Source organism: Colletes latitarsis, chromosome 6 (assembly GCF_051014445.1).
Source record: "Colletes latitarsis isolate SP2378_abdomen chromosome 6, iyColLati1, whole genome shotgun sequence".
Lineage (NCBI taxonomy): Eukaryota > Metazoa > Arthropoda > Insecta > Hymenoptera > Colletidae > Colletes > Colletes latitarsis.
In genome coordinates, this window is record NC_135139.1 from 7,278,064 (window position 1) to 7,302,376 (window position 24,313).

General features: G+C 37.7%; 1 protein-coding gene across 1 annotated transcript in view; it reads left to right on the top strand.

The window, feature by feature from the left end:
* The window catches only part of LOC143342821 (uncharacterized), a 249,076-nt gene that overhangs the window by 106,413 nt on the left and 118,350 nt on the right, over nt 1-24,313 (top strand). Inside the window, exons 6-13 of the mRNA XM_076767086.1 lie at nt 516-638; nt 5,059-5,316; nt 6,411-6,653; nt 9,231-14,024; nt 18,490-18,603; nt 20,559-20,664; nt 21,605-21,794; nt 23,042-23,231. Coding sequence (XP_076623201.1) covers nt 516-638; nt 5,059-5,316; nt 6,411-6,653; nt 9,231-14,024; nt 18,490-18,603; nt 20,559-20,664; nt 21,605-21,794; nt 23,042-23,231 — 6,018 coding nt within the window. The remainder of the gene's footprint in view (nt 1-515; nt 639-5,058; nt 5,317-6,410; nt 6,654-9,230; nt 14,025-18,489; nt 18,604-20,558; nt 20,665-21,604; nt 21,795-23,041; nt 23,232-24,313) is intronic.

Below are 24,313 nucleotides of genomic sequence, written 5' to 3' on the forward strand. Positions count from 1 at the left end.
TTATTTGCAATTTCTAATTTAAACGTATTAAATAGTATAATTTTACAAATTGTGTGTTTGAAATGTTTGTTTACATAAGTAGGTAGTACCAAAAAATAAAATTTAAATTATTATGAGATTCTAGCAGTTATTTTCTTAAACATAATAAATACATACATAAGTTGTATGTTGTAGAGTCTAGATACTCTTTATACTTTTATTCGGATATTTATTAAAATTGTATACAAAACAGCTGATCTTACGTGAAGGTAGAATTTAAAATTGACAACTTAATATGAAAGGCAAACAAATTTAAAATACACATTTTTTCTTTATCGATGAGTCCATTGGGGAACTAGAAAGATTGTGTATGGAAATAAAATTTAATTGTGGGAGCTTTCAAAAAAGGTTATTTTGCTATTAATGAACTCACACAACAAAATTCAATTATTTGAAGCTCTTTGTAGTACATAGATTTGTCAAAGACTAGATAAAAATAATTATTTTGGTAACAGTTTTGTTATTTCTCTTTCCAGACATAGATGAATGTGCTGAAGGTGTAGCTGGTTGCGCTGAAATATGTCACAACGATCCTGGCACCTTCCATTGCGAATGTCTTTCGGGATTTCAATTGGGAACCGACAACAAGTCCTGTCAGGGTGAGCCACAATATTTATCTATTTTTATATGAATTATAAACTTATTTCCAAGGCTTAATTAATCAAATACATCACCGACAGAAAATACAGACTTTAATAACATTTTAATTAATCGGTGCATAAATCCAGCTGCGTGAATAAACAACGTTAAAAACGATTTTAGTATTCAGCAACTCTTTATTTTTCATTATTTTAATAAATCAAGTATGTATTATGACAAAGAAATTAATGTCCTTTTTTAAATAACAACGTACATCGCCATCGAGAATATATTTGCAATAGAATTTGCAATTTCATTTAGAACGAAACAGCTTTGTTAATTGCTCTTTGTGTCTATTCATTTATTATGAAACTTCCCTTTATACTTCTTTCGTTGAATGTGTTTTTAAATATTTCAAGCCTCGTTTAATAATTCAATTACTTCTTTTCGCATGCGTAACAGCAGTTCATACTTTGCTTTGTACATTTCTATTTTTACAAATTTGTTCATTCCCTTTTTTAAGAACTCTCAATATACTCCAAAACATTATATTCGATCGTTGAAAAAGCACAACGTCCGTTAACGTCAAAGTATTCGGAATAAAAAGGAACGCTTTCGACTATTCCGTATTAATCTCTTTGAAAATGCTGTTCGTGGAATTCACTCGTCAGGAAACCGATTTTCACGAGACGTTATACAAAGATTTATACTTTTAAGTGAAACACTTTGTACGTGGAGTTTACGTTTTATCGATATTGCGTTCCCTGTTTCAAGGCACAATCGTTCGTGATTTTTATCGAAGTTCGAAAACGCCGTTTACACGAAAGCTTTCCGCTTTGAGATAAAAGTAAATCAACCAGCCTTTACAATTAAATCAGATCGTTTGATTTTATTTTTTTTTACCACCGAGAACACTTTCCGCGAACCAAAATGGCACAGTGTCGCAGGAGCGAGCGTCTGGTTACATGTCGGAGAAATCGTGTGCTCGACTACTTTGATTTAATTTCAAACGCCTGTTTTAGAACTATATATCGTGATATCTGGTGAAAATTAAAATGATAGTAATTTTAGCATAAACAATTTTTAAGCTGCAAACATGAAAAGAACATTCGTCTAAGAATTTATCCATTTTATGAAATTATTTTAATTTAATGAATTTTATTATACAAAGTGTTTGTCCACCCCTGAGAAAAATTTTAATGGGTGATTCTAGAGGCCAAAATAAGACGGAAATGAAGAATACCAATTTGTTGATTGAGGCTTCGTTAAAAAGTTATTAACGTTTAAAGTTGCTACCACGCGCATGCAGCTGTTCGCAGATTGCTGTTCTACAGGCGGAACTTTAAACGTTAATAATTTTTTAACGAAGCCTCAATCAACAAATTTGTATTCTTGATTTTCGTCTTATTTTGGTCTCTAGAATCCCCCACTAAAATTTTTCCTCGAGGTGGCTGAACACTCTGTATGAATTGTAAAATATTGCTTCTGAATTGGTCTAATGTATATTATATTAATTCTGTAATTACACGGTACATGTTAGAGTTTAGTTATTTGTATTTATTAAAGTGCATATAGTATTTGAAACACCCTTGAAATTTCGTAAACAAATACTTACAATAAATACTTCCAATGAGAATACTAAAGAATGCAACTGAAAACTGATTGTTAATCACAACGTTCGTTAATTATGTGAAGTTACAATTATATAAAAAAATATTTAAAGACAGATTCAAGCATAAATAAAATATCGAATATAAAATGAAACAGAACATTGATAAGACATTTAAAGATTACAAGAGAAGCTACAAAGAGAAGGTAGTTATTAGTAAAAATGTAAATAAAAGTATCGACGCATAGTGATTAAAAAGTAGGTCAATGTGTGCACGAATAATAATAATAATCAAACATGTAATTAAATTATGAACCGAATAAAATTCGAAATCTCTGACCTGGGGAATATAAAAAAGTTTTTATATTTGAAAATACAAGGAATTGCAAAGTGCAAGCGAATAGTAATGGTAAAATAATAAAAAAACTTTTAAATTTGATAGAAATTAAGATTTTCTTATATTAACGTTTTCATGTATAACATAGAGCTTGGTTTCACCCTGATATTCGATTAAATATTCTCTCATCGGTTACCAAAACTTTTTCGATTAAACTGCAACTATTAAAATCGTAAAAATTCACAAAGTTACGTACACTCGGAGTTTTGCTTTCTTTTCTTCGTTAAAAGTGCCTAGCTAAATTTTCACGTGTTCGAATTTCCAAATTTTTTTACACGGTATAATTTGCTAGCTGGTCCGAGCAGCCTTGACATTAATTAGTTTAGGGTAGCCAGAGCGCGCGGTAAACGCGTCTGAATTCACAGACCGCATCAAGCGTTTCGATAGCCAAGGGTTGTTTACGATTCTTGTCTCGGTTACGAACAAACCGCAGAAAACTCGACTGTAGATTTCTCTTACTTCAGTTAGCCATCCGTGGCATGATAAATGCGTAATCATTGCGGTAGACGGGCTGCAAGAGTCCAGAAATTAGATTAATCCATCACGGAACGTTCATTTATTTGGTCTGTAAATATTTTTCATCGATGCCTAAGGTTTCGCGAGTACCATTTTAAAAGTCAAGAGACGAACAAATTTGTCGTACGTTTTCGTCGAGAATCATTATTTTTAAATGATCATCGTAATCTACGAATATTAGAACCATCTTTACAAATGATTGCAATGATGTATTATACAGGGTGTCCGGCCACCCCTGGGAAAAATTTTAATGGGAGATTCTAGAGGCCAATATAAGATGGAAATCAAGAATATCAATCTGTTGATTAAGGTTTCGTTTAAATGTTATAGAAACATTTCCGGCCATTTTTTTTTTTTAGAATATTTTCGGTAAAGAATTTTTTTCTCGAAAGTACGTACGATTTCGGGGGTGTATCTATTCACCAAAAATGATTGTAATTGCTCCCCGCAACCGAAAATAATTTTTCCAGAACGATTCGAAAGTTTTCAATTTTGCCGAAAAATTTAAGCACTTACCTCTCGTAGATTTTTCTTAAAAATTCGTTTTTGATTTTTAATATATTTGTTTGATGCTGTACGGAAATTTTGTTTAGTACTTTTTTGTAGGTATCCATGAGCCCTACTTCCATACTAAATTTCATTGAGATACGTTTACTATTGTAGAAGTTATGGACGTTTGAAAATTGGACCATTTTTATGGGGGCTTTCTCACTTTATGGAATCGAGGAACAGCTTTTCGAATATTTTTAAAATTTCTACATATTCTCCGCCAAAATACGTGTAGTTTACTTTTTGAAACATTAAAATCCTTCAATCCGTTCAAAAGTTATGATGTTTTAAAGATATGCATGAAATTTCGGGGAACCATTTTTGGCCAGAAATTAAATTTTCGGTTAGGAATTTTTTCCTCGAAAGTGCGTAAGATTTCGGGGGTATGTGTAATGACCAAAAATGATTGTAATTGACCCCTGCAACCAAAAACAATTTTTTCAGAACGATTTGAAATTTTTTAATTTTGTTGAAAAATATGTCCACCATCCTGAATTTTTTTTTCGAAACTGGATAGAATTTCGGGGGTATGTCTATTGACCAAAAATGATTGTAATTGACCCCAGCAAACAAAAACAATTTTTTTAGAATGATCTGAAATATTTTAATTTCGCCGAAAAATTTAGGCACCTGTCGATTGCTCTTAAAAATGCGACTTTCTTTTTTAATTAATTTGTTTAACACTGCATAAAAATGTTGTCTAATACTTTTTTGTAGATACCCATGAGCACTACCTCAGAAAAAAGTTTCATTGAAATATATTCACTATTGTAGATGTTATGGCCATTTGAAAAGTGGACCATTTTTATGGGCTTTTTCTCACTTTACGAGATAAAGGAACAAATTTTTGAACATTTCTGAAATTTCTACATATTCTTCACCAAAATACGCGTTGTTTGCATTTTGAAACATTAAAATCCTCCAATCCTTTCAGAAATTATGATATTTTAAACATTTGCATGAAATTTCGAGGAGCCATTTCTGGCCAGTAATTATGTTTCGGTAAAGAATTTTTTTCTCGTAAGCACAAGTGATTGTAATTGAGCTCCACAATCGAAAATAATTTTTCCGTGAGTGATTTGAAACTTTTCAATTCAATTTTTTAATCACTTTTTAAACGAAGCCTCAATCAACTAATTGGTATTCTTGATTGTCGTCTTATTTTGGCCTCTAGAATCTCCCATTAAAGTTTTTCCCATAAGTAGCCAAACACCCTGTGTACAGGTATCTAAAGTTCTATGACCAATGCTATTCTACAAATCGATTATCAACGGTATTCGAAGAATTAAACTAACGTGTACGTGCTCGCGAGCTTTCCTCGTCCAATTTCGAAAGCAATTTATAAGGTTGTTTGGTTGTTCCCGTTCAGACGTTAACGAGTGCCTCCTGAATAATGGCCACGGCCCGTGCCAAGGTACTTGTATCAATCTTGAAGGGAGCTACGAGTGTAGCTGCTCCGACATAGCTGGTCACAAATTGGCGTCGGATAATCACACCTGCGAAGATATCGACGAGTGCGCTACGAATAACGGAGGATGCTCTCATGTTTGTTTGAACACTCCTGGAAGCGCTTTCTGCCTTTGTCCAGACGGTTTCTATCTGACGAACGATTGGAAAACATGCCAAGGTAAAAAAGAAAACCATCGTATCCACTTTCTCTAAACGTTTCTTTCTATTTTATAAGGGACGCTACGTGCATAGGAAATTTTATTTTCCAACGCGAAAGAAAAGTAAATCGAACATTTTTATTTACGTGTTACGAACAACTGTCGCGCTTCAAAATTCAAGTGTATCTTTCCACACAATTCTATCTGCATTTGGTGATGTAGCGAGAAGGAATATAGTAACACGTGGCGCTCATATGTTTCACATAACGAGGTAATACGAAATGTATGGAAAATATGGGCAATATAGGTTAAATTGTATTTTATTGAAACGTAATGCAAAACGAATCTACGTGTCCATATCTATTTATTGTATGTATATTATTATCATACTTGAAATACTGTAGACGCTGATTTTTAACATACGAAGTGGAAGAACGTTAACAAAAGCTGTTAGATTATTTTTCTGTTTTAATATATTATTCGTGTTAATAACAGATTTTGTCTTTTATTTCTTTTTCATACTTGGCACTCTGTCGTATACCATTGTACTTCTGACATTTGTTACATTACCACAGTGACAAAAACATATAATCCCACTTAATAAAATATCAATGACTTTGAAATTCTGGAAAGTATGATACTGAGAAGAAAGTTTTGTTAACCATTACATTGTATTATTTTTCTCCTTCGATATTTTGTTATCAAACTAAGATATTTAAGCTCTTTCATTATTTCGAAGGTACCATAATCGTGACTAACAATGACGAGTAAAAATAATTAATTGCACCTTGGTAACAGTAAAAGTAATAAATTCGAGCCTTAAATTTCTTAACGATGAATCGTTAACAAGTAACCACTATAATAACATTGTTGAGAGTTATTATTCATGCCATGAATTTGAATGATAGTAGCCATATTAACCCCGAAAATCCTTTTACGCAGTAATTCGCGTGGTTCAACTGTAAAATAACCTCGGTTAAGTTATTAACATCATGTAGCTCGCGTGAAATCAGCGCGAAAATTTACATTCCTGATTTAAAGTGAATTTTATCTACGAAATTGTTTGCGTATTTTGATACGCGTGACTAAATCTCGCGGTACGCTGTGTCATTAGATGTGAATGAATGCGAGAACGCGTCACAGATTTGCGCGAACAGCACCAATTGCGAAAATACCGTCGGGTCGTACAAATGCGTCAGCAAGCCGCAGAAGTTGACAAAAGTCCTCCAAGACGAGGATTACGACGCCGAAGAAGACGACGAAGACGACGACTACGATGGAGAAGGTGTCACGGAAGTTCTGGAATTCGGAAAGTGCGAGGAGGGCTTCAAGAAGAACAAATATGGCGATTGCATTGGTACGTAAACGTTCAGTTACTGTACAATCAAAATTTAACGCAAATTTATGTATATTATTAGATTGGTCCATATGAAATTTCAGTATTTGTGTATTTTTATACAGGGTGTTCGGCCATCCCTGAAAAAAATTTTAACAAGGGATTCTAGAGGCCAGAATAAGACGAAAGTCAAGAATATCAATTTGTTGATGGAGGCTTTGTTAAAAAGTTTTTGACGTTTAAAGTTTCACGCGTTCTGAACTTTTTTCCCGAAAATGCGCAGGAATTCGGGTGTATGTCTATTCACCAAAAATGATTGTAATTAACACCTTCAACTAAAAATAATTTTTTTAGGACGATTTGAAACTTTTCAATTTTGTTGAAACGTTTGTCTACCTACTCGAATTTTTTTCTCGAAAACGCGTAGGATTTCGAGGGTATGTCTATTCATCAAAAATGATTGTAATTGACCACGGCAATCGAAAATAATTTTTCCAGAACGATTTGAAATTCTTTTTTTTCGTCGAAAAATTTAGGCACCTGATTAGATTTTTGATAAGGAATTTTTTTTTCGAAAATGCGTAGGATTTCGGGGGTATGTATAATAACCAAACATAATTGTAATTGACCCCCGCATCCAAATATAATTTTTTCAGAATGATTTGAAATTTTTGAATTTTGTCGAAAAATTTGTCCACCTACTAGAATTTTTTTCTCGAAAGTGCGTAGGATTTCGGGGGTATGTCTATTTATCAAAAATGATTGTAATTGACCCCCCCAACTAAAAATAATTTTTTCAGAACGATTTGAAATTTTTGAATTTAATTGTTAATAACTTTTTAACAAAGCCTCAGTCAAGAAATTTATATCCTTGATTTTCGTCTTATTTTGGCCTGTAGAATCTCCCATTAAAATTTTTCCCTGGGGTGGCCGAACACCCTGTATACTGAAAGAATCCATGTAGAAACCAGTTAACTTGTACACATATGCAAATGTGTACACCATCATACGAAAGATGAATATTTATAAATGATTATAATTTAAGTAATAATTTTTATTCGGTTGGTTAGGAAATTAATTAATCAATTTACCTTGTTTCAATGCGATTGCATTGGTACGTAAAGGTTCTGTTAGTATACAATAAATATTTAATGAAAATTTATGTATATTATTAGATTGGTCCATATGAAATTTCAGTATTTGTGTATTTTTATACAGGGTGTTCGACCACCCCTGGGAAAAATTTTAATAAGGGATTCTAGAGGCCAAAATAAGACGAAAATCAAGAATACTAATTTATATCAAATTCAAAAATTTCAAATCGTTCTGGAAAAATTATTTTCAGTTGCGGGGGTTAATTACAATCATTTTTGGTGAATATACATACTTCCGAAATCCTATCCACTTTCGAGAAAAAAATTCCAGAATGTGTGAAATTTTTCAACGGTAAAAATAAATTTCAAATCGTTTTGGGAAAATTATTTTCGGTTGCGAGGGTCAATTACAATCATTTTTGGTCATTACACATAACCCCGAAATCCTATCCACTTTCGAGAAAAAAATTCCAGAAGGTGCGATTTTTTTCGACGGAAAAAATAAATTTCAAATCGTTTTGGAAAAATTATTTTCGGTTGCGGGGGTCAATTACAATCATTTTTGGTCATTACACATAACCCCGAAATCCTCCGCACTTTCGAGAAAAAAATTCCTTACCGAAAATCTAATTAGATGCCTAAATTTTTCGGCGGAAAAAAAAAATTTCAAATCGTTTTGGAAAAATTATTTCCGGTTGTGGGTATCAATTACAATCATTTTTGGTGAATAGGCATTTTCCCGAAATCCTATCCACTTTCTAGAAAAAAATTTGAGAAGGTGTGAAATTTTTCGACGGAATTAAAATATTTCAAATCGTTCTGAAAAAAATATTGTTAGCTGTAGGTGTCAATTACAATCATTTTTGGTGAATAGACATACCCCTGAAATCTTGCGCATTTTCGAGAAAAAAATTCAGTACGGGCGGAACTTTAAACGTTAATAACTTTTTAACGAAGCCTCCATCAACAAATTGGTATTCTTGATTTTCGTCTTATTTTTGCCTCTAGAATCCCCCATTAAAATTTTTCCCAGGGGTGGCCGAACACCCTGTATACTGAAAGATCCACGTAGAAAGCAGATAACTTGTACACATATGCAAATGTCTACACCATCATACGAAAGATGAATATGTATAAATGATTGTAGTTTAAGTACTAATTTTTATTTTATTTCAAACGAACAAAATGGCCAAAATTATGGACATCGTGAGACGACCTTTTTTAAAAGCTACTATGTTTGAGAGTATACACTGCCACCAATATTGACTTGTTTTCGTCGAAAAAATTCTAAAATGTCGTTGAAACATATATAAATAAGTCTTGTAAATTTGATTGCAAAAGGTATTAGAATTTGTTTGCAAAAAATTTTCCAAGAATGTTGAAAGAAACGCACTTCACACTAGAATATCCCCTTGATACTTAATCAATTTAATACGATGCCACACGCTATAATTTAAACAATTTTTAAATACTCTCAGCGTAAAAAATTATTTCTATGTTTCAGATGTCGACGAGTGCGTCGAAGGGGACGAGGGCGAGCCCCACGGTTGTCAACACGAGTGCGTGAACGAGCCTGGTGGTTATTATTGCTTGTGCCGTTCCGGGTACGAGCTCCACGACGATGGCGTGTCTTGCAACGACGTCGACGAGTGCAAGAAAACCCCACCGCCTTGCTCCCACGGCTGCGAGAACAGAGAAGGCTCCTACGGTTGCACTTGTCCGTTTGGATTTAACTTGAAAGAGGATAACGTCACTTGCGAGGAACATCGAACGAGAACGTGCGAGACGTTAACGCCACCTTGCTCTCACGAGTGTCAGGAGACGGACGACGGTCCGATTTGCGATTGTCCTGCAGGATATCAGATTCTAGACGACGGTGCTACCTGTTCGGACATCGACGAGTGCGCTTTGAGCTTGTGTTCCCATTCCTGCATAAATTTAGAGGGCAGCTTCTCGTGCGTCTGTCCGGACGGTTTGGAGACGTCGAGTCGCGACAAATTCAATTGCACGGATATCGACGAGTGCGCCAGGAACCTTCACGGCTGCGAACACGAGTGTTCGAACGTTCACGGAAGCTACTCCTGCGTCTGTCGGTCCGGGTTCGTCCTGAACGACGACAAGAAAACATGCTCCGACGTCGACGAATGTTCTGGCAGCGGACACGAGTGTTCTCACGTCTGCTCGAACACTCCTGGAAGCTACAGCTGCTTGTGTCGCGAAGGACACGCGCTCTCGGAGGACGGGCGTAGCTGCAAGGACATCGACGAGTGTCTCACAAACGCGCACGGATGCTCTCACGAATGCGTGAACGAAGAGGGAGGCTACCAGTGCGGTTGCCCCGCAGGTTTCGTTTTGGGGAACGACACCAAGGCCTGTCAGGACGCGAACGAGTGTCTGGAAGGAACGCATCAGTGCTCTCACGAGTGCAGGAACACGATAGGGTCGTACGAATGCGCGTGTCCCGTCGGGATGACCGTGGCGGATGACAAGAGACTGTGCATCGCGATCGACGTATGCAGCCTCGCCAATTGCAGCCACGTTTGCGTGAAGGACCGCGATACGTACAAGTGTAGCTGTCCCAACGGTTACATCCTGAAGGACGACGGGAGAACTTGCCAGGACTTCGACGAGTGTCTCGAGGACGAGCACGATTGCTCCCACGACTGCGTCAACATGCCAGGAAGCTACAAATGCGGCTGTCCGGAAGGCTTGAACCTTCTGCAGGATGGCTTGACGTGCGAGGACACCGCGTGCCCCGCGGGACTTCGACAGGACGAGAGGGGCCAGTGTCAGGACATGGACGAGTGCTCGTCGGGAGCCCACGACTGTTCCCACGTCTGCAACAACGTCTATGGATCTTATCGTTGCTCGTGTCCTTCCGGTTGGATCTTAACGGACGATGGAGTCACCTGTATCGTCGACGATCCTTGCTCGAACGCTTCCTGCTCCCACGTTTGCTCCGTGGATGGTTCTAGGTACAAGTGCGAGTGTCCTTCGGGCTACAGACTCGGCCAGGACGGCGCGACTTGTGTAGACATCGACGAATGTATGGAGAACGTCCACAACTGCAGTTTCTCTTGCAAGAACAAAGAAGGATCGTACGGTTGCGAGTGCGACGCGGGATACATTCTCGCGGAGGACGATAAAAGTTGCATAGACATCGACGAGTGCGCGGAGGATCGCCACGACTGTATCTACGATTGCATAAATACGGAGGGAAGTTACAATTGCTCGTGTCCCGCGGGACACGTATTCTCAAAGGACGTCCGGACTTGCGAGGACATCGACGAGTGCCAAGATCTCTCGCACGATTGTTCTCACTTATGCGTGAATACTATCGGCGGTTACGACTGCGGTTGCCCGCCCGGGTGGAAGCTCGAAGATTCAAGGAACTGTCGAACGATTAGCGAGCGAAATTGTTCCCACGTGCACGAGCAGGACGAAGGCGAGACTCGTTGCGGGTGTCCCGAAGGATTCCAACTGCAGGACGACGAGACCACTTGCGAGGACGTGGACGAGTGTAGCGACGATCTTCATTCGTGCAGTCACGTTTGCACGAACACCAACGGTTCTTATCGCTGCGAGTGTCCGCCTGGCTTCCGGCTGAAGGAGGACGCACGCTCTTGCGAGGACGTCGACGAGTGCGCCAAGGACATCCACGGGTGTTCTCACGAGTGCAAAAATTTCGATGGCGGTTACAGTTGCTCCTGTCCGGAAAATTTCATCCTGGAAAAGGACAACAGGACCTGTGTCACCGCGAACGGGTGCGATCGATCGAACAACTGCAGCCACACGTGCGCGAATATCCCCGAGGGTTACAGATGCGAGTGCCCCGCGGGCTGGACATTAATCGCCGACGGTCGGACGTGCCAGGAAATTGATTTTTCTCGCGAGTGCCCGCCGGGACATGTTCTGTCCGGCGACAAGAAAACTTGCGAGGACAGAAACGAGTGCGAGGAGGCGAGCAATGAGGTGAACAACGCCTGCTCCCATTCGTGCGTCAACACGGAGGGCAGCTACGAGTGTCGATGCCCGACGGGATATCGACTGGCCGGGGATCGAAGGACCTGCGAGGACGTGAACGAGTGCGTCGAGGACAACGGCGGTTGCTCTCACCTCTGCGCGAACATCGAAGGTGGCATGGAATGCGCCTGTCCGGATAATTACAAGCTCCTCGAGGACGACGGAAAGACGTGCGTGGAAATCGACGAATGCCTGATCGACAACGGTGGCTGCTCCCACCTGTGCCATTACGAGAATGGCACGGTGTCTTGTTTCTGTCCGCTCGGGATGCTCCTGGAGGATGACAACGCCACGTGCGTCGAGGAGAATAAGTGTTACACGGAGAACGGCGGCTGCTCCCATTTTTGCAGCTACGCCGACGGTACAGTATCTTGCGCCTGTCCGCTGGAAATGATTCTGTCCGAGAACGGAACCGTCTGCGTGCAGCGGAACGAGTGTCTCCTGGACAACGGTGGCTGTTCCCACGATTGCAATTTCGAAGGAGACGAAATGTTCTGCTCGTGTCCGCCGGGGATGATCCTCTCCGGCGATAAATTTCTCTGCGTCCACGAGAACAAGTGTCTGGTCGACAACGGCGGCTGTTCGGACATCTGCGCGTTCAACGACGGGTTCGTTGGCTGCGAGTGCCCATCCGGATTCCGATTATCCAAGGACAACGCCACGTGCGTGGACGTCGACGAGTGCCTGGAACTGAAGGACAATTGCACGCACAGGTGCGTGAACGTCCCAGGCGGGTTCGAGTGCGCCTGTAACGACGGTTTCAAGGCTAACGATGTCGAGCCCGCTGACTGCGACGACGTGAACGAGTGCGAGGACGGCAACGGTGGCTGTTCGAACGACTGTCTGAATCTCGTTGGGTCGTTTCATTGCTCCTGTCCGCCGGGATACGTCCTCGAGAACAACAACAAGACTTGCAAATTGGTGGACGATTGCAAACTGAACAACGGGAACTGTTCCCATCACTGTCACCGCGAGGAGAACAAGACTCGCTGCTCCTGTCCGCTCGGGTTCAGATTGAAACAGGATCAGAAGACCTGCGAGGACGTGAACGAGTGTGAAGAGTTCGAGAATGACGTCGAGCTAGGCTGCTCGCACATCTGCAAAAATACGAACGGTTCTTATTTATGCGAGTGTCCCGCGGGCTACGCACTGTTGCCGGACGACAGGAAGAACTGCATCGACGTGAACGAGTGTCTGAGCAGTCAACACAATTGCAGCCACGACTGCTCGAACCTTCTGGGAAGCTACGCGTGCACCTGCCGCGAGGGTCACTATCTGCACTCCGACAAGTCCAGCTGTCTGGACATCGACGAGTGTCTCGAGAGGAACGGCGACTGCTCCCATCGATGCACGAACACGATCGGTAGCCATTTCTGCTCCTGTCCCGGCGGATACGAACTGTCAAGGGACGAGAAAACCTGCGTGGACGTGGACGAGTGCAGTACGGGCGTGGCAGAGTGTCTTCACGAGTGCATCAACACGCCTGGCTCGTGGAGATGCGGCTGTCCGGACGGTCACGTGTTGGCCAACGACTCGCGAAGCTGCGTGGACGTCGACGAGTGCAAGGTGAACAACGGCGATTGCTCCCACGGTTGCTTGAACCTTGCTGGAAGTGTGAAATGTACTTGTCCGGATGGTCTGCGTTTGGACGAGAATGGAAAGACGTGCGTCGACGTGGACGAGTGCTCGATGGAGAACGGTGGCTGCTCGGACGCCTGCGTCAATTTGAAAGGCAGCTTCGTCTGTCGTTGCACGAGCGGATTTCACCTTGGCGCCGATTCCAAGACCTGTCTCGACGTCGACGAGTGCCAAATGGAGAACGGTGGCTGCTCCGACGCCTGTGTCAACATTCAAGGCAGCTATTGGTGCGAGTGTCCGACGGGTTATCGTTTGAAGGAGGACCTCAAGTCCTGCGAGGACGTGAACGAGTGCCAGAGTAACAACGGTGGCTGCTCTCACGTGTGCATCAACGAGCTGGGCTCTTATCGGTGCGACTGTCCCACGGGACACGTGTTCAGAAACGATTCGTGCCATCTCGTCGACCCCTGTGAGAGCAACAACGGCGACTGCGAGCAAATCTGCGCTGAGAAAAACGGTCTGGCCGTTTGCAGCTGCAGAGAAGGCTTCCAATACGACGAGGCTGATCGCTCCAAGTGCAGGGACGTCGACGAGTGCGCTGGTCAACACGGCTGCGATCAGATCTGCTTGAATACTGTTGGGTCCTTCGAGTGCGGGTGCAACGGCGGCTTCGAGATGCGGAATTCTACGTGTGTCGGTGAGTAACCTTTTGTTTGTTGCTGAGAAACCAAATTCAACTTTGGATTTGTCAATGGATTAGCTGCCCAAAGAAAATTCTTTTTGTCGAATATTAACCTTCTACACTTACTACGAAAATATTCCTTAGTACCTGGTACTGGTATGAGGAAGTCTTTTGCCAACCACCGCATCGTTACTAGGATACCTTGAATGTAAACAAACTTGCGTGTTCGATGCTTGGTAAACAGACACAGTAATATGCTGATAGAGGCAATGACGAAATTTGTATAAGAACAGCAAGTATTCCTCAATTTTACTTGATCACACATGGAAGTAACATCGATCTCATCTCACGTGACTACTTGATAATTTTAAACTTTTTTAATTGGTTAAAATTCCATCTTACAACCACAAATTCTAAAAAAATTCAGAAACGTGTGAGACTTCAGGTAGAAAAGCTTTTATTTGAGAGGCCTATTCGTTGATACGTCTAAAATTGAATTTGATTGGGCTCTTTTACCATACTTATTCAACTATACCCTTTCCTGATCTGTTCGGTTATTTGTCGGATATCTGGACTTCCATTCGGTTTATCCAGCCCGCAAAATAGCGATAAAAACACGTTTGAAAATTCGAGCGAATAATATGCGGGTGTAATTGTTGCTGTAACTGTAATCCGATTTATTGCTATCGAAGTTTCACTTTAAAAATTTCACAATGCCTTTTACTCTGTTGATCATCTTTGAAAACGAATTATTTAATTTCAAAGTAACTACTTCTTCGACAAATTTCAAGTTGCAGATGTTAAAAACAGTTGTCAATAAATTAGAATAGTATGTAAGGTTTCTCAGAGGATATTACTTTTCATAATTTGTATCAATGACTTTGTTAACACTTTATGTGAAGAACCAACTGTTTCTTGAAGTTAAAAGCATTGTGTAAGTTGATGTATTCTAAACTGATTTCAACAATTTAAAATCACTCCTGCTGATATCACTCACGGTCCGTAAACTGATAAAGTAAAATTAATTTCACTGTTTATTAGTTTAACTCTTTAGTTACAGGTTTTATATGTTTAATAGGGATAGCAAAACTTGTAGTTTTCTTAGTTTTTTACACAATCTTTCGAAAATTTGATATGAAACGCATATATTTGTCAACTTACAAATTTCGTACCACTTATGACTAAAGTGGAAATGGCTATTGATCATTATTAAAATCTTCGTTCTATTTCCACGAACGAGTTTACGAACAGATTATTGTTTATACAATAGAGTGTTTCTCTAAGGGGGACAAAACTCATATTTATCAATCCTAACTTTATTTTCTAATACAAGATAATTCATTTAAGAATATCTTAGTAATTATTAATTTTAACCCCTATTTGGTATACCTTTATGCAGAGTTCGATGGTTTGTCTGACAAAGAGTATAGGAAAAAATGTTATAAGCTCCACTTAAAAAATTGAAGGTGTCTTTCGTATATAGATAAAAAAATAAAATCATAAAAAATGGATTACAGTACTGTATGTCGCTCAGGAAATGATACAACTTTTGTTCGAAGCGTTTCTTCGTACAGCAAACAACTTACGAGTTATTTAAAGTAATCGTGTTGTGGGACTCACCCTGTATATTAAGTAGACAAACTCGACGAAGACACTCGTAATTTAGAAATCCTTTTATTGCCAACAATAAACTGGGATTGTTGGACAGCTGTACACCTCGTGCATCTGGACTCGGTTATGGGTCATTCGACCAATTAGCTGCAGTGGGCTGATTGCCAAGAATCTCAGAATAATATACGTTGTCTACTAAACGAGCAGCATTCCCATACGTAAACTTACCGATTGTTTATGAACATCGCAAATCTCTATGTATTTTACTCGGACAAGAATCAGTTCGAGAAACAAAGTTGAGTTTTTTTTTACTTAAACGTGTATTTAAGAACTCATTGCAGGCCCCAATTACAAAATTAAAAATATTAACTATGGGTTACCCTTTCAGATTAAATTAAATTAACGTGTTTTTCTGATATGATATATTAAAAGTCAAGGTAAATAGTCTCATTTAGTGTAATTGATACTGAAGGTATGTTACAATTCCTACCCACACATTAACATAAAATTCTGATTGGTACCTTTATTCCAATCTTGGGTTATCATACGAAAATCATGCTATTTGTAAAAAAGCTACATATGTGTTTTAATTTCTGTACAATTTTAGAATCTGTAGAAGAAACAAATATTGATCATTTTTCTGTATTTCACTCTTCTTAATCTTTTTCATTTTTGCAAACAACACTTATTTGCCAACACAATAATTTATTAACAATTCGAATATACAGGGTGTTCGGCTAGCCCTGGGAAAAATTTTAATGGGAAATTCTAGAGGCTAAAATAAGACGAAAATCAAGAATACTAATTTGTTAATTGAGGCTTCGTTAAAAAGTTATTAACGTTTAAAGTTCCGCCCATAGTGAATTTTTTTTCGAAAATATGCAGGATTTCGGGGGTACGTCTATTCACCAAAAATGATTGTAATTGAACCCCGCAACTAAAAATAATTTTTTTAGAACGATTTGAAATTTTTTTTTTCGTCGAAAAATTTAAGCACCTACACCCTCTCGACTTTTTCTTAAAGATTCGTTTTTCATTTTTAATAAATTTGTTTGATATCCTACGGACATTTTGTTTAGTACATTTTTGTAGGTATCCACGAACTCTATTTCCATACTAAATTTCATTGCGATACGTTCACTATTGTAGAAGCTATGGACGTTTGAAGATTGGGCCATTTTTATGAGGTTTTCCTCACTTCACGATGTTAAGGAACAACTTATCGAATATTCTTTCAATTTCTATATATTCTTAACTAAAATACGCGTTGTTTGCCTTTCGACACTTTAAAATCCTCCAATCCGTTCAGAAGTTATGATACTTTAAAGATTCGCATGAAATTTTGAGGAAGCATTTCTGGCCAGAAATTATATTTTCGGTGAGGAATTTTTTTCTCGAAAGTACGTAGGATTTCGGGGGTATGTGAACTCACCAAAAATGTATGTAATTGAACCCCGCAACTAAAAATAATTTTTTTAGAACGATTTGAAATTTTTTTTTTCGTCGAAAAATTTCAGTAGCTACCCCCTGTCGATTTTTCTTAAAAACTCGTTTTTCATTTTTAGTAATTTTGTTTGACGCCCTACAGAAAAGTTGCCTAATACTTTTTTGTAAATAACTATGAGCTCTACTTCAGAAAAAAGTTTCATTGAAATATATTCACAATTGTAGGAGTTATGGCTGTTTGAAAATTGGATTATTTTCATGGGATTTTTCTCATTTTGCGAAGTCAAAGAACAACTTTCCGAATATTTTTGCAATTTCTACATGTTCTCTAGCAAAATATGCGTTGTTTGCTTTTTGATACATTAAAATCGTCCAATCCGTTCAGGAGTTATGACATTTTAAAGATTCGCATGAAATTTCGGGGAACCATTTCAGGTCTCAGATTAGATTTTCGATAAGGAATTTTTTTCTCGAAAATGCGTAGGAATTCAGGTGTATATGTAATGACCAAAAATGATTGTAATTGACCCCTGCAACCGAAAATAATTTTTTTAGAACGATTTGAAAAATTCTTGTTTTGCCGAAAAATTTCAGCATTTACCTGAATTTTTTTCTCGAAAAGGCGTAGGAATTCGGGGGTATATATAATGACCAAAAATGATTATAAGTAACCCCCGCAGCCGAAAATAATTTTTTTAGAATGATTTGAAATTTTTCAATTAAATTTTTTAATCATTTTTTAACGTAGCCTCAATCAAGAAATTGATATTCTTGAGTTTCGTCTTATTTTGGCCCCTAGAATCTCCCATTAAAATTTTTGGCAGGGGTGGCCAAATACCCTCTATAAATATAAAACGAGTTAACAGAAAATGTTCACTGGATCAATTCCTACAAGTTCTTAAAAAGCTAATTCTAATCCTTTAATCTTGAATTCTGAGCTGATCCTGTTCGATCGTTGTTTAAATATAAAAATTCAGTTATGGGGGGTGTCTTGATTGGCAAATCGGAGCTGGTCCATCCGGTATGTGTCATTGCTTCTGAAGCTTTAAGTCCCACCCACTGTGGGTGCTGCTATCTGTGCCCAAAATACCCCAAGTGAGGCAGTAAGATGCTAAAGTTGCAAATTATTTAAATTTAAGTAAGTCCTGTACATTCTATGCTATTAAGTAATTTGGAGGATCTGAAACCCTCGTACTATTAATATTTGAAAGCAATAAAGAACGCGTCCTAAGCTGTTCGACAACAACACTGTTTGGAAGTCTAAACAATCGTCGTATGACGAAGGATATCAAAGGTTTTCCATTCTGGAAAACCCCGTAGATTCGCGTAAAACGATCGTTACGTTTCGCTTTTGAATTTTCATTCGTATTGGTCCGATTACGATGGCCACGAATTCAGGGGAACACTGATTTGTCGCTTTCAGATGTCGACGAATGCGCCAGTGGTCCGTGCAAGAGGAACGAATGCATCAACACATACGGCAGCTTTCGTTGCGGGTGCGGCGCTGGATATCGATTGGACGGCGACGATTGTGTAGGTTCGTGCAAAATATCTTCCCATAACGATAGATTAACCATACGTATCAATTAAGTGTAGCTTACCGTGATCAGATAACGACGAATGCGTCGAAAACGCGCTTTGCGAAAGGAGTGTACCAACACGCTGTGCTTCTATAGATGCACATGCTCGCAGGGATTTAGATCGCACGGAGATGATTGCACAGGCAAGCATGTCGATGCGCTTATAAGCACCGTCAGACAACGATGCATAGTTACCTAACGTGATTTTGGCCGAATAAAACGGATCGATCGCGTTCGAACACTTTTCAATAATTAGATCGCTGAATTAGGAAGCTGTAGCATAGACAAAGTTCGTTTTACGAGTACAGCGGTGCCTTGGAAATTGGCTGGGATTTTTCCTTGGAAATCGCTTGATTGCTATCCCCAAAAGACGCCTTGGAACTGGCTTCCCGCTTGTCACGGCGGGCAGGTAGGTTTACGTGTTTTAGGGGGCATTCTAGTATAAAATGCGACTTTTTAAACTTGAGGAATTTTTTTAATTTACGAGGTTTATTTACACATGTTTCGGTGATATTTTAAAATTTTTTGGGTGAAAGAAAGTTAAAATTGGTGGCAGTGTATACTCTCAAACATAGGTAAACATAGTAGCTTTTAGAAAAGGTCGTCTCACGGTCTCCACGATTCCAGCCATTCCTTTCGTTTGAAATGCACAAATGTGAAATATTCTTAATTAATGAGAGATTGACTATAGCTGGACAATAATTTAAAAAATTAACACACTGAAGTTTGTTTATCGATTTTTTTGTTTTTTTTTGTTTTTTTGATTTAATTTCAGAGATTTAAAAACAGATAAAGAATACAAATTTTGGGTTCATTCTGGTACGAACTATACTTATATGTGTACTGAATGTGCACCTAAAATTTTAAGCCAATTAACCAAGTAGGTTTTGAGATATCAGAGATACCCTTCTGGCAAACATTCGAGGAAAATGCTTTTAAAGATTTGTATCTCTGTAACAATAACTTCGTTAATTTTGGGAGTTCAGATATAAGATTTTGTAGATACATTTTTCAAAGTATATTCTTTTAAAAAATGTTAAAAAAGAAATCGATTTTTTCAAAGGTTCACACTAGAATGCCCTCTTAAGTCTACTGTAAAATACCAATGTGCTGTGTTATAATTATCTTAGCGGATCTTTATGCAAATTCATATGATTATTAATAGAATTAACTCCCAAATGTAATAATTCGTATCCTACTTTAAGTGTTTCTTATAATTTTGCATATTAAGTGCGTTCTGTAGTTTTTTAAGAATTCAAATTTTCCACAAGTGAATAAACATCCACAGTCTAGTTATCATTGAAAAAAAGAGACCGCGAAATTTTCTGGAAGATCTACACACATAATTATCTCCGTTGCAGTAGCAAAATTTAGTACTATACACTTGCTTCCAGAAAAGTGACGAGTCAAAAGTGACTCCAGCACAGTACTCGAAAGGTTAAATAATTGTTTGATTTGCTCTAAAGCAGTGATCCATGGATCTCAAGGGGACCGTAAATAGATATCTGGAAACCTCAAAAATTGCACATAGAAATTGTAAATACAATCCTCCTTTCTACACGGTATCTTTTTATACGCGATTTATAACGAGTTGTCAAAATTACACGAATTATAACCAATGCAGTTAACGAGGAATAGTTAATTAAAGAAGCCTTAAACGATTCTCATGAAAACAATAATGATAATGGTTAATAAATTGAAACGACGTTTCGTTGATAAAAATTCGACTGCTCAAAGAAGAAATATTCTTTGTTAGTGAGTACAATAAAAATCAGAGAATTGAATATACAAATTTTTAGTGCACGGATGAACATTTTTAGATCTAAAGCAGTTTTATTACTTTATGTAATTTTTGGCGAGTTTATGAAACTGTGGTACTTGTAAGTAAGCGTAATCTTCTTTTTGCAATTAGATATAAATGAATGTGAGTGGAACAACGGCGGATGCGAGCAAGATTGCATCAATACAATAGGATCCTATGCGTGTGCTTGTCGCGCTGGCTTTGTCACGAATCAAAGGTAACGAAATTAATTAAATTCACTTCCATGCAATTAAAGGTTTGTGAGAATTTAGATATTCAGAATTAATTGATATATGCTTTTTCCTTTATCTATATTTCGGCCATACACTGTCTCAAAAATATGAGATACACGAATAATAAAGAATTCAATAAAAGATAATAATATAACAAATTATAATAAATCCATGATTATTTTAACGTACATGGTATATCTTTTTCTGAGTGTTTAGGGCAACACATATATTTTTCCCTCGTTTCTCCTTCTTTTTGGGTCGTGCAGTTTCTTTATTATTAATCTACCTGTACCGTGTGTCTCCGGCTTGAGGAAAATGTGCTTCGTTATTCTTATAGTCGATTTAACCACCATAATTTAATTTTTTCATGAAGTCAAAACACTCCTGTTCTCAAAACATACTCGCCATCTTTCCTGAAATTAATCCCTATTTAGAAGAAAAAGATTACAAATTAAATACAAAATGAAGGTTCACTATTCATGAAGCGAAACGTATACAATTTATAATTTTATTTCTTTCAATAAAAAGTCAAAGTTCAGATATTGTCACTTGGGGAAATATTGTTTATAGAATTTACAGTCCTAGGTATTTGGCCAGAAAGAATTTTCTCAATTTAAAAATATTCTTAAATTTATTGCTAATTAAATTGCAAATTGAACGATATGCTATTAGAAGTGTTAGAAGACAGTGACATCGGGAAAATTTTCAAAGTCAAAGTTCAGATATTGTCACTTGGGGAAATATTGTTTATAGAATTTACAATCCTAGATATTTAGCCAGAACGAATTTCCTCAGTCGTATTTAAAAATATTCTTAAATTTATTTCCAATTAAATTGCAAATTAAACGATATGCTGTTAGAAGTGTTAGAAGACGGTGACGTCGGGAAAATTTTCGTAAACAAATTCGTGCTTTTGTTCCCCAGGAACAGAAGCCATTGCCAAGATATAAACGAGTGCTTGAACCGTAACGGGGGATGCAACGGTGAATGCGTTAACACGGCCGGAAGTTACTACTGTAGCTGCAGTAGCGACTTGGTGTTGGCTTCCGACGAGAGGACTTGCGTTTCAGCGGAATTGAGATGTCGTGCCATGGAACCGCCGCTGCACGCTGAAGTACGTAGTAATTTCTTGCACTAAATGCGCTTAATTATTTATTATATAACAATTTCTCACTCGCTATATCAATACGTAGAACAGACCGTGCAATTTTACGAGAAACTCTCCTCGTTTGGCAACGCCATTTTCTTCGACAAAGCCATTATACGAAGACCTACAAAAAGGTCTTCAATTTTTTATTAACCCCTCGACATTCAATGGCGAGTCTGAGTTGTCAAATTTTTAATGTCAAGTCTCACAATCGTGAAACTACTCACTCATCGTCAAGTCCTATATTAAAATCAGCACATTTTTACATTGACGAGTGTGGCACGCTTATGGCCGCACGATGGCGCTTTACGTTAGAGTACTGATCGAGCGTAGGGGAACCCCCAAGTAGAGCTGACCAGTTGGTCATGGGGAATTCCTGTGTTTGTGTATTACTATTAAAACGGTTTTATAAAACATCTCTTCGCTACCTTTGTAATTTCGCTGTATGGTTTATTAGACCTGAATAAATTACATTTTATATTACTATCGGGTCACAACGAGGTATTCATAAAACAAATCTATTATTTTTCGTGACCATTCCTTGTACGAACTTTAAATAATATTGAATAGTATACGTTTGGAAAATTATTTGGAATTAAATCGTACGTCAAGGGGTTAAGAAAAATTATACAGTAATATTTACCCCTTCGAACGATGCAAGTTTGAACCCTTTTTTTTCTATGGCCAAAAGTAAGCAAGTTATTCAGTTGGCCTGTTCTATGCGCCGCACACTGAATAATAAATACTTTTTTCATTTCCGCTACTGTAAAGTTATGCAGAAGCCTTCGTATACTGTTATACAGGGTGTTCGAAACTTCAACTGCGTGTTACTGAAATCAAATAGATAAAAAAATTCTTAATTTATCGTTATAAAACATATTAGAAAATTCCTCCTTTTTCCATTCGTTAAATTAATGTTCATCGAACTATTTCAAATATTCTTATTTGAACATTTCTCATAACTACCACAATAAATCATAAGTATCTTTATAAGCTCATATCTTTTCAATAAAGCATTTTTGGACGTAGTTTGTATGAACTTTTTTCATCCATTTGGTGTAGTGTAAATTTGATCCCAACCTTTTTGGACACACAGTATGCAGAAACTACCTCGTCAATATTTTTATTTGAAGATATGAAACGGAACGAAATGATTACCGAAAATGTTTCGGTGTGGCGAATACATTGTGTGTTTGGAATTTTTATTATTCTAGATCAGATGCGTTGGTCATTCTTCAGGGGCAGTGGATTATCCCGTTGGAACCGGATGTCACATACGATGTCGAAGGGGTTTCAGGTTGGAAGGGCCGCACACGAGGTATTGCATGGCTGGTGATCGATGGAACGGAAAGAAACCTTCTTGCATTCAAGAATCGATCGTGACCGATTCCCGTTACCATTTGGGTAAGCTCTTTCTCCAATCTTTTTACAGGCACTAATCTCTTAGAACTACATTAAACCAGGTCCGAACTTTACGACGAAGACTCACGTTATTGGAAACTCATTAAATTAATCTCTATTGTTTGAGGTTCTAATAACGATTTGGCGATGGCCACAGTAAAATTAAACTATAATACGGTTATGGAAATATTCAATTTCAAACTCACGGGACTATAATCCTGCGGGAGTATCTTGAATTAAATCGGATTATTAGAATCTGAAATTTCATTGCAAGAATAGGACGGGCAGTAAATTTTTCTGAAATTTATCAAACTTGAGATTCTTGTTTTCTCGAGACTCTAATTGAATTGATCGAGGTATCCAAGCAATTGATAATTTTTACATATGTAGGATGGCGTAAAATGGCCGCATACAGAATTAAAGATGCTAACTAATACATATGACTGAAGTATTATATTAGTTGTGTATGAAACTATCTGTTTAATAGTTTGTTAGAACAAATTCGAACCACACCTATTTGGTTTTCAACGTCCCAAATCACATTGTATATCATAGATATATATTATAAAATATAACGATACATTTACTTTCGATGTATCTATTACAAAATGTTAAATATTTAAGAACCATTACCATTAATTTTACCTAGGAACAGTGGCTATCAGATGAATGCATCGAGGTAAGAAATATTTATTCAGTATAAAAATCCAAATATTCTGAAGTTAAATGACCGTAGATTTTGGAAGATTATACACTAATTAGTATATTTGTTATATAAATTTTTCTTTAAATATGAATTTTTATATATGTTTGTAGCGTTTGTTTAAGTGTATATTACAAATATATATTATAAAATATAACGATACATTTACTTTCTATGTATCCATTACTTTATGTTAAACATTTAAGAACTATTACAATTCATTTTACCTAGGAACAATGGCTATCAGATAAATGGATTGAGGTAAGAAATATTTATTCAGTATAAAAATTCCAATATTCAGAAATTAATTGACCGTAGATTTTAAAAAATTATACATTAATTAGTATATTTGTTATATAAATTTTTCTCTAAATGTGAATTT